This window comes from Camellia sinensis, chromosome 6 (assembly GCF_055761805.1).
Source record: "Camellia sinensis isolate YWXY chromosome 6, ASM5576180v1, whole genome shotgun sequence".
In the NCBI taxonomy this organism is placed as follows: Eukaryota; Viridiplantae; Streptophyta; class Magnoliopsida; order Ericales; family Theaceae; genus Camellia; species Camellia sinensis.
In genome coordinates, this window is record NC_138966.1 from 192,825,523 (window position 1) to 192,837,788 (window position 12,266).

General features: G+C 40.4%; 1 protein-coding gene across 3 annotated transcripts in view; it reads left to right on the top strand.

Moving 5' to 3' along the window:
- The first annotated feature begins 1,046 nt into the window (after positions 1-1,046).
- LOC145792496 (uncharacterized) overlaps positions 1,047-12,266 on the top strand; it is a 292,889-nt gene continuing 281,669 nt past the window's right edge. Inside the window, exons 1-3 of one of the 3 annotated variants that reach the window (XM_082873179.1) lie at positions 1,047-1,337; positions 1,490-1,539; positions 2,572-2,691. In XM_082873179.1, coding sequence (XP_082729305.1) covers positions 1,301-1,337; positions 1,490-1,539; positions 2,572-2,691 — 207 coding nt within the window. In that variant the 5' untranslated portion in view covers positions 1,047-1,300. Of the gene's footprint in view, positions 1,338-1,437; positions 1,540-2,564; positions 2,692-12,266 lie in introns of all 3 variants that reach the window. The other 2 variants (XM_082873178.1, XM_082873180.1) reach the window with 2 other exon arrangements.

Genomic DNA, 12,266 nt, shown 5'->3' on the forward strand with positions numbered 1-12,266 from the left:
GATAGTCGTGATTGTTGTAGACAATGCATGAAGATTAGGCAGACTGAAACTAATCTATGAAGTGTGTCATGGAACTTGACGGTTGATAGAATACATTAATTATATGTATTGAGTGATTGTATATAGAACCATTGTGTTTGTATACGTTATGTGTAGAGGAGGAGATGGGGGATGTACTCCGCGGTTTAGGGGAAGATAGGGGATGTACCTCTAAACCGGATAGTGTTGGGAGAAGATAGGGGATGAACTCCGTAGATACAGCTCATATGCTTATCTAGAGAAGTGAAGATAGAGCTTATATGCTTGTCTTTGTGAAGTGTGGATATAGCTTATATGCTTATCTGTGGATATTGTTGTTATACATATCTGTTGTAGAATGTGGATATAGCTTATATGCTTATCTGTGGATATTGTTGTTATACATATCTGTTGTAGAATGTGGATATAGCTTATTTGCTTATCTGAGAATATGGATATTGTTGTTATACATATCTGTTGAGAATGTGGGTAGTGCTTATATGCCTATCTGTTGAAAAAGGGAAAATGAAAAGTAATTTGGATTCATAAGTCGTATGACATAAATATGTGATTTATGTGATCGTATCAGTGTTGGCCATCTATCAATTGCTAATATTTTAGTCATTGTTCATGGTTGGTTTAGTGTATTTCTACTGGGCTGTGGCTCACCCTACATGGGAATATCATTTTCAGGTGCAGGAAGCATGCCACCTCTAAGGACATAGCTTGGGAGGCTAAGACGGACATAATGGTGTCGTTTTACTTTTGATGTATTACATGTAAATACAAGCCAAGGGCTTAATGTGTATGACTTAGTACTCTTTTGGTTGTAACCAAGTGTTAACTTGGAAAGCTGTAAGCTTGTAGGGCATTTGCTTTTGTTGTTAACATGTAATACTTTTTGTAATGAAACTCTGAGAAATGAAAGAATGTGGAACTTTTGAATATCAATGCCTGTCTTATTTGTTGGGTTTAATGTTATTATTTTGAGGGCGTTACACCCGCTCATTTTTCCCTCTACTCAACCAAAAATCCCCAAATCTCAAATCCCTAATTTTTGAACCAAAAATCCCCATCTCTCTCTCTCTCACGATTGTGAGCACGGCAGACGATGGCGTCGAGCGACGGGGTTAAGGATCCTCACTCTTTTGTTTCTCACTCCGTTGGCTTTCCCTCTGCTGCTCTCATTCCAGTGGTGAAGGAGCTGCTCAAGGACCACCGCAGCCATTAATAGCAGGCTCGAAGCTTTCAGCTTCAAGAACATCGGTCCGCTCAGATTCGCATGATTGAAGAGACTCTCCGATTCGCCGGTGTTCCTGGTGCGGTCTAATTTCTTATATCTTTCTGTCTTATTTGAATATATTTTGATGATTTCATTTGATTTCATTTCATTTGATTTCATTTCATTTAAATAAACAGGACATTCTTATATGTTGCAATTGTTTTGTTGAATCCACGATGGAATGCGAAGGTGATTACATCAGTGGCGGGTGGATTTTGCTGCATTCGTTCAAGATCTGGGTGAGTTCGGACACAACTAAGATTGGGTTGTTTGGTCTATCTTCGTAAATCTCACGGCTTGTTTTGAGGTTGACTTGAACTTTTTGACATGCCTGTGCTCTAGTTTGAATTTATGACCTAGATGATTGATTTTTCCTTAACTTGGAAGAAAGATATTGTGGATTTATTCTGATAAATTGTAGTGTCCTTGGAATAGTTTAAGCCCCTTGAAATGAGACTTCTGGAATTCACAAAAGTTGTGCCAGAAAGTGCTGTGGGCTGTAGAGGTTTGAGCCAATTACCCTCTCACTGCATGAAAAATATATTCACCTTTGATCTGAGTCTCTGGTTGTGTAATAAAAAGTTAAAACTGTTCGCCAAATACGTGCAATCACATGCGTCATGGCCCGCGACTAGTGGGCTATTTTATGAAATATTGAGGGGCCCAATTATTTTCTTGGAACCTTGTCTTGGTTATCATGTGTCATTCGGGCCCTCCACGAAGTCTGAACCTTGTTCCATGATGTAGAAAAATGAGCTAAAAAAAGGATTAAATACACAGACACAGATTCACAGAAATATGCACGTTAATATGCATAGGCTCATCTTTGTGCATAAGTTTCTTTTTCTTATTTTATTGAGGACTATCATAGATTAAGTTTCGAAAGTATTCCTTGTTAAGAATAATTTGAAGAATTGCATGTTTACATAAAGGTGGTTTGACCTGAGGGAAAATATGGCTTTGTTTGGTTTGTGTTTCTCAAAAAAATTTGGAAAAAATTCTCTACAAATAAGTTTTTAAAAGTAATCAAACCAAATAAATTTTCCCAAATTTTTTTTTCCAAAACTTGTTTCATTTACAAGTTTTCCAAACACTTTCTCTCAAAATAATTTTTCAAAACATCTTTTGAAAAAAAACTAAACCAAACAAATTTTTGTACTTTTTATCTCAAAACATGTTTCTCAAATACAAACCAAACAAGCCCTACATTTTCGAATGGTAGATATCCTTGAATTATTGTTGTTATTATTGTTTGTTTTGTAAGGATAAAGAACGATGATAAAATGATACAAGCGGAGGGTTTGGAGTCTCTTTTAGAAGCTGAACTTCGTGAAGACTGTAGAGAGCGAGGCATGCTTGGTTTACTTTCAGTTGAGGAAATGCGCCAACAGGTTTTTTTCTTTCCTTTTTTTTTTCCCTTCTCTTTCTCCCACTCTTGGATCTACTTGTTTGTTGCTCTTTTTCATCTTTGACAATTAGAATTGAAACAGAAGTATAAAGCTTGAAAACTCCTTGAATTATGTCTAGTGTATAGAATATTAAATGCAGACTAAGGATCTCATTCCAAGGTCCATGGTTTCATAAAGAAATTATATTTTTGGATAGCATTTTTGTGTTTGTAGAAATTCCAAATTACATTAAATGGTCTCATTAATTCCTATTGGTGTACAAGGGGATTGTGAGGTAACATTGAACCAGCCTATCCTATCATGGGTATGCTAACTCCCCTGAAGAAGTTTCTCTTTTGGCTTGGTTTGTAAACGTTTCACGTAAGTTAAATAGAAATTTCAAGATTAACATGTGGACTGGTCATTCTGTCAGGGAAAATCGATGTGATTCCCCACAAGTAAATCAATCAGTGGGAATAAAAACTAATGCGAAAAAATTAAATCAAAGGTAACACAAGAATTTTTACGTGGTTCCCTCAATGTGAGGTACGTTCACGGGATCGAAATCCGATTCCACTATCAACCAAATAAGTTCCAAACGATTACAAACGAGACACTAATGGTCTCACAAAATCACCCTTAGGTGAATTCCAAATAATCACAAATAAACAAGAGGAAAGACCTCACCAAATAGAAGAACCAAAATCTTCAGAATTAGAGTCGAAGAAGATCCAAAAATACCGAACTCAGCTATGCTCCAAACAGCAACCAAGCAGAGCACCACTATTCTTATCACAATGATAACCCACCGAAGATGATCAACAAAAGTTAATGCTGCTGCTCAAAGTCAAACCCAGCCGAATTGATTTACTTAGCCACTACAACTAGGTCCCCAACGACACACACAAAAAAAACCAATACTTATATTGTGGATCTAGGGTTTTGTAATCACGCCCTAATTGTATCCAAATTGAATTGGGCCTCCACAAATATAATATATAAAAATATATTATAATTAATACTAAACCAAATCAAACTCTTTTTCCAAAACCAATTGGGTCCCACACTCCAATAAGGAGGTATACCCAACAATTCTCCCCCTACCGACTTAGATGGAGAAATCAACCATACCCGCCAAAGTTCGACACTTCAAATGTTTGTCTCTCGACAAAGTCTTTGTCAACATATCTGAAATATTATCATCTGTGTGAACCTTTTCGAGTTGTAATAACTTCGAATCTAACACATCACGAATCCAATGGTATCTCACATCAATGTGTTTCGATCTCGAATAAAAAGTAGAATTTTTACTCAAGTGAATAGCACTTTGACTATTACAATAAAGCACATACTTTTCTTGCTTCAAACCCAACTCTTGCAAAAATTTCTTCAACCATAACTTTTCTTTGCAAGCTTTTGTAATAGCAATAAATTCAGCTTCGGTAGTTGAGAGAGTAACACATTTTTGTAATTTAGATTGCCATGCCATAGCTCCCCCTGCAAAAGTCATCAAATACCCCGAAGTAGATTTCCTAGAATCAACATCACCAGCCATGTCAGAATCTGTGAACCCATCAAGCACCGGTTTACCATCCCCAAAACACAAACACACCTTCGAAGTCCCTCGAAGATACCTTAGAATCCATTTTACCGCTGTCCAATGTTTTTTATCCGGATTAGAGAGAAAACGACTCACCACACCAACGGCGTGAGCAATATCCGGCCTTGTACAAACCATGGCGTACATCAAAGAACCAACTGCTGAAGCATAAGGAACTTTCAACATCTCTTCCTTGTCTTTCTCACTTGTAGGACATTGATTCGAACTAAGCTTGAAATGACCCGTAAGTGGATAACCAACCGGCTTTGCTTTATTCATGTTAAACCTCTCAAGAACTTTCTCAATGTAACTTTCTTGAGACAATCAAATCAGCCCCTCTTTGCGATCACGAACAATTTTCATACCAAGAATTTGCTTTGCCGGTCCCAAATCTTTCATAGCAAAAGACTTGCTCAACTTCAATTTCAACCTGTTTATCATGGTAGAATCTTGACCCACAATTAACATGTCATCAACATAAAGCAAAAGAATAATAAATTTACCATCCGGAAAATTTTTCACAAACACACAATGGTCCGAAGTGGTTTTAGAAAAACCATTATTCATCATGAAAGAGTCAAATTTTTTGTACCATTGCCGCGGGGCTTGCTTGAGGCCATACAACCTTTTCTTCAATTTGCAAACAAATTTCTCTTTCCCTTTTTCCACAAAGCCTTCCGGTTGCTCCATGTAAATTTCTTCTTCAAGGTCACCATGAAGAAATGCGGTTTTCACATCAAGTTGCTCAACTTCAAGGTTCATACTTGCAGCCATGCCAAGTACAACCCGAATAGAAGACATCTTTACAACCGGTGAGAAAATTTCATCAAAATCAATACCTTTCTTTTGCCCAAAGCCTTTCACAACAAGGCGTGCCTTGTACATCAGATTCTTGCCATCATTCTTCAATTTGAAGACCCACTTATTTTTCAGAATTTTCCTCCCTTTAGGCAACTTCACTAAATCATAGGTGTGATTTTCAAGTAAGGAGTTCATCTCCTCTTCCATGGCCTTTTTCCAATCACCTTTCTTTGCATGCTCAATTGCTTCTTGATAGCTCTCAGGCTCCCCTTGATCAGAAATCAACACAAATTCATTGGGAAGATACTTTCTTGAAGGTTTTCGGTCCCTTGTAGATTTCCTCAACTCAAGTTGTGGTGGCGGTTCTTGAGTTGGATGCTCTTCCTCAATTTCTGGCTCAACTTCATTAGGATTAGCATCATCCTCTACATCTTCAATAGGTGGCTGCACATCTCCCCCATTTTCATCATCAACTGAAGATGAAGGAGATAGATCCATGTCAATGAGATCACTAGTTTTTGGCTCCGGTTGATCACCTTTGCCAAAGTCTTCAATTGTTTGGTCTTCAAGAAACACAACATCACGGCTTCGAATGACTTTCTTGTCGACCGGATCCCACAATCTATACCCAAATTCATCACACCCATAGCCAAGAAAGATACATTGTCTTGACTTGCTGTCAAGCTTGGACCTCTCATCCTTTGGAATGTGAACAAAGGCTCGATAACCAAACACTCTCAAGTGCTCATAAGACACATCTTTACCGGTCCAAACTCTTTCTGGAACATCACCATTCAAAGGATATGAAGGAGACAAATTGATCACGTCAACCGCTGTCTTCAATGCCTCACCCCAAAAGGATCTTGGCAATTTAGCTTGTGAAAGCAAACACCTTGTTCTTTCCACAATTGTGCGGTTCATTCTCTCGGCAACTCCATTTTGTTGAGGAGTTTTCTTAACTGTCTTTTGATGCCGAATACCTTGGCTGCGACAATACTCATCAAATGGTCCAATGTATTCACCACCATTGTCTGATCGGATGCACTTCAATTTCTGCCCTGTTTCCCTTTCAACCATGGCCTGAAAATGCTTAAATATTTCTAGAACTTGATCTTTAGTTTTTAGTAGAAAAGTCCAAACTTTTCTTGAATAATCATCAATGAAAGTAACAAAATAAAGTGCACCACCATGTGTTCTAACTTTTAAAGGACCACAAACATCCGAATGAATCAACTCCAAAACATTTTCTTTTCTAGAAGCAACATTTTTATGAAAAGAAACTCTATGTTGTTTACCTGCCAAACAATGAACACAAGTTTTAAGATGTGTACCTTTCAAACCAGGTAGAAGCTCTTTCTTGAACAAAACTTGCAGCCCCTTTTCACTCATGTGGCCAAGCCGCTTGTGCCATAATTCGGTAGAAGTATCTTCTTCAAGTACATTGATAACACCTTTACAAATTTTTCCTTGCATCGAATAAAGTGTATGAGTCTTCTTGCACTTAGCCACCACCAAAGAACCCTTCGTGAGCTTCCATATTCCATCACCAAATTTGTTGTTGAAGCCTTCATCATCTAGCTTCCCAGTAGAGATCAAATTGAGGCGAATGTCGGGAACATGCCTCACATCTTTAAGCAACAACTTGCAACCTAAATTTGTTTCCAAGCAAACATTACCCATGCCAATAATCTTGGACAAACATTCATTACCCATTCGAACAAAACCATAATCTCCTTCGGTGTAGGTAGTGAAGAAATCAACTCGAGAAGTCACATGAAAAGAAGCACCGAAATCAATCATCCAATTGCTCTCTTGGCCCACAAAATTGATACAATCATCTTCACAAACGACCATGAGATCACCATTGGTAGTAACTGCTGTTGTGTCTTCTTGCTTCTTATCCACACTTTTATCATGCCTTTTCTCTTTGTTCTTGATTTTTCGGCATTCTCGCTTCATGTGCCCTTTCTCATAGCAATAATGGCACTCAATGTCTTTCTTTGAAAAAGAACCATCTTTCGATTTGTCACGGCTTTGATCACGACCATGAGGAGTCTTACTCCTCCCCCTTGTTTTGCTTCGGCCTCTCACAACAAATGCTTCTGAATGAGAGGAACCCGCTGATTTTCTTCTAGTTTCTTCATTCAACAGGCTACTAGTGACTTGGCCCATTGTAACAACTCCATCGGGCGCCGAATTACTGACTGTCACAACCAAAGCCTCCCAACTTTCGGGCAAAGAACTAAGTAGCATCAAAGCCTGCAACTCATCATCAAAAACAATTTTCATAGAAGCAAGTTGGTTAACAATACTCTTTATTTCATTCAGATGTTCCGGAATAGGGCTGCCCTCTTTATATTTTAAATTAACCAACTTACGAAACAAAAAAAGCTTTATTTGTGGCTGATTTCCTATCATAAAGGCTTTCTAATTTTTTCCATAAATCATGTGCTGAAGTTTCCGTAGCAACATGATGAAACACACTGTCATCAATCCATTGACGGATAACACCAACGGCTTTTCGATTAAGCCTATTCCATTCATCATCTTTCATACCCTCGGGTTTGCCAGAATCACCCTCAATGGGTCCATATAAATCTTTACAAAATAATAGGTCCTCCATTTTAGTTTTCCAAGTTACCCAATTACTTCCATTGAAGCTAGACATGCAACCCACATTCCCCTCCATTGATTTACACAAATAAATAAATCCAAATAAACCATAAGCTCTGATACCAGTTGTTAGGGAAAATCGATGTGATTCCCCACAAGTAAATCAATCAATGGGAATAAAAACTAATGCGGAAAAATTAAATCAAAGGCAACACAAGAATTTTTACGTGGTTCCCTCAATGTGAGGTACGTCCACGGGATCGAAATCCGATTCCGCTATCAACCAAATAAGTTCCAAACGATTACAAACGAGACACTAATGGTCTCACAAAATCACCCTTAGGTGAATTCCAAATAATCACAAATAAACAAGAAGAAAGACCTCACCAAATAGAAGAACTAAAATCTTCAGAATTAGAGTCGAAGAAGATCCAAAAATACCGAACCCAGCTATGCTCCAAACAGCAACCAAGCAGAGCACCACTATTCTTATCACAATGATAACCCACCGAAGATGATCAACAAAAGTTAATGCTGCTGCTCAAAGTCAAACCCAGCCGAATTGATTTACTTAGCCACTACAACTAGGTCCCCAACGACACACACAAAAAAAGCCAATACTTATATTGTGGATCTAGGGTTTTGTAATCAAGTCCTAATTGTATCCAAATTGAATTGGGCTTCCACAAATATAATATATAAAAATGTATTATAATTAATACTAAACCAAATCAAACTCTTTTTCCAAAACCAATTGGGTCCCACACTCCAATAAGGAGGTATACCCAACACATTCCTGGCTTGAATTTTATCCCATTGGTGTTTTTCTGAATAGTCACGGGTTGTGATTACATAAATCTCATGTTTTCAACAAAAGAAAACCAGATGGTTTCTGCAGCCTGCATGCTTCATTTTGTTGACATACAATATAGCTGGGCCATATGGGTTCTTCCAGTTTGTATGCTTCTTTAACTGGCTTTGCCAAGGGTTTTGTTCACCGGTTCACTAGTTTGACTATGTTGGCTGGGATGGTTCTTTTTACATTGGCACATGAGCTACCTTTTTTGGTATAAGTAGAATTTTGTGCTTCTTCACAAAAAAATTTAGCTGCACATATTTATGAAAAAATCCTTGACTAAAGCCTAAGAGCATGACATGCTGTTGTAATTTAATACTGTGATGAAATTCAAGGAGATAACATTCTAATTGACACATTGATTGAAGCAGTCTACACAATGTCTCTCCATAAAAGCAATTTCGTAAATTCAGCCTGAGGAGGGCTTTTAAGAAGCTCAAGAACATCTATATTAAATGGAATTGGATGTGTGTTGGGTGTTGGTATGCATCTAATTATAGAATATATATTAATTCCCAAATCCAAGGACATCAGGATATGGCTAAACGTGTTGGGATCTGGGATCCCGCCCAAGACCTTATAGAAATTATTCCATGCAGAAAAACACACCCACACTCAAGGAGACACAATATTTAACGTGGTTCGGCCTCAATGCCTACGTCCACGGGAGAGTAGCCGGTTATCACTATAACAATGGAAATATTACAGAAAGATTACAATAGAGGAGGAGCTCACACTCTCCTCACTCACCCACTCACCCGTCTCCCTCGCTCACACCGAGAGAGACGGTCTCTCCGCCTCACATATCTCACTCTCTGACTTGCTCTGTTTTCTCACTCTCTCAATTAAACTCTCACCACAACCTCCATTTATACACTAACAGAGGGAGAGCTTGGCTGTCCATGCACATGGCCAGCTCTTTCTCCACATGTTGCATCTTCTTTCACATGGCCAACACACCTTTGTTGGCTTTGCACTCTTGCAGCACATGGAGGATGATCACCCCTCACATGGGGTGATGATATTCCACAAATCACCCCCTCAACCCATGTGAGGTGATCCACAACACACATTGCTGCTAATCTTGTCACGCCCAAATTCAACATAGTTTGCATCTCTTCACTGAGACGCTGCATCCCTTGAAAGCTAGAGATAATACACCAGAGATACAAGAGGAGGAGGGAATCCTACATCCTCAACTCAACTCACACCACTCTCTGATTTGGAGAGAGCCTCTGCTCCTATCTTCCACAGATCTCTTCCACGCTTCTGTCTCGGATGTCTATACCTGCTATGCTTGAACTTGCGCAACCAAGATATCCTGCACCCCCTGCTGGGATGCCCTTGACTGTCATGCATTACCATGCAACTCCTTGCATGATGAACACGGGAGCAACTAGAAAACTTCAGAGTTTGACACATCAACATCCTCAATTTTCCTTGCTCGGAGCTTATTTCTGAACTTTCAGCCTTTGCCCTCTGCACTTCTGAACAACCTCCTGGCGTTTTCACATACGCTTGTTGTCTGTGCCTTTGCAATCCCTGATTTGTTGTCCAGTAGATTGATGGTTGACAGTAGCTCCATCTGTCAAAGTATCGTCAGCTATGCAATTCCTTGCATAGTGCCCGTACCCATGGCTTCTGGTCTCCCTACGTCGAGCTCGCTTGAGAGATCTGCATCAACTCTATCATCTGCTGCCATGGAACTAAAGAAACCACCATAGAGAAATAAGACTTGCCACTCCTTGGCACGCACTCCTGCGTTTTACCTGTCTCAATTTCTCTGTCTGGAAGTTCCTGTGAACTGTCAACAACACGCTGCTACACACTCTTCTCGCGCCTCTGTACGACACTCTAGCGTACCCTTGCACTGTTGCACGTCTGCAATTGTACTTCTGCGCTTAGTATGCTCCTCTGCAACTATTGTTCTACATGTCCACATACCATTAGTACCTACTCGTATACAGTAGCTCCAACAGCTACAGTATTTCCCTGAGCCTGTACTGGTTGCCAAATCATCTATCCGTTGATGAATGGTCTTCTCTTTTGATTGAACCAGATCCTCCGACGAACTTCGAAGATAATCATTTCTGCAATCCTCTGATCACCCTTGACCAATCTTGGTCTCCCTCGATCTGCCATTTAATCAAGCCTGATCTCTTCTGGTCTTCAATGATCTATCTCAATCTGTATCTGGTTGTCCAATCTGGTCAGAATCTGCCCATTCTAACCTCTTCAGTGAATCCGCAGCGTTCCACAATATCCAGCAACCTTCCTTCGAGTATTGAAGATGACAAACACCCATGTTTTGACAATCTTTCCAAACCGTTCAGAATTTCACTATTCTGACCTCGCGGTTGCGTCCGGAGCGGTCCGTTTAGCTAGAACCAATCTTTGCTGCATTTTCGGGGACCTCACTGAAAACTATCCCCGAAAGCTGGGCCACACCACAATTTTCTGAAAATTCTGGGCCAAATTGCAATTTTCAGAAGTTCAGGGAATATTCCGTGTACCAACAGAATATTCCGTCCACTGCCCCTGACGCCGTCTGCCACTTTAATCTGCCTTCTTTTTACAGAAACTCCGTCTCCAAAATCTGACCATACGGATGTGTCCGGAATACTCCAAATAGTTGAAAACCACTATTGGATCGCCAAAAACGGACTCCAAATGGCTTAGATCTAGCCAAAACATTTTGTACGCCTCAGATCTGCGGCTGCACCGTAGCTGCGAAGCACTGGATCCTTCCTTCTGCCTCTGGTTGACTGGTCAACACCACTGCTGATGTGGCAGACACGTGGCACAACAGTGCTGACGTGGCGCTGACATGGCTGCCACGCGTCGATGACCTGGCTGCTGACGCTGTTGCTGACGGGCTGCCACGTGGATGACACGTGGCGGCGATTCTGACACGTTGCTGCTGACGTGGCACGCGCGTGCCTGACACGCGCCTCCCCCACTCGTCTTCTTCCTTCCGCCGCGCGTGAGGGCGCGTCCGGCGTCCGTTGGGTGTCTGTTTTATGTTTCTGGACTCCTCTCGTCGAGCCCTTGCTCCTGGTATGCTCAAAACTGGATTTCGAGCAATTTGATTTCTGGGCAGTTTCAAACAGCACGCTGTTTTTGTTCCGAAACGCCACCGACGAGGCTCTGATACCACTTGTTGGGATCTGGGATCCCGCCCAAGACCTTATAGAAATTATTCCATGCAGAAAAACACACCCACACTCAAGGAGACACAATATTTAACGTGGTTCGGCCTCAATGTCTACGTCCACGGGAGAGTAGCCGGTTATCACTATAACAATGAAAATATTACAGAAAGATTACAATAGAGGAGGAGCTCACACTCTCCTCACTCACCCACTCACCCGTCTCCCTCGCTCACACCGAGAGAGACGGTCTCTCCGCCTCACATATCTCACTCTCTGACTTGCTCTGTTTTCTCACTCTCTCAATTAAACTCTCACCACAACCTCCATTTATACACTAACAGAGGGAGAGCTTGGCTGTCCATGCACATGGCCAGCTCTTTCTCCACATGTTGCATCTTTTTTCACATGGCCAACACACCTTTGTTGGCTTTGCACTCTTGCAGCACATGGAGGATGATCACCCCTCACATGGGGTGATGATATTCCACAAAACGTTCCTATCTGTTTTTTGTAATATTAGAAAGGTATTTTTGTGTGATGGAGATTATTTGGCATG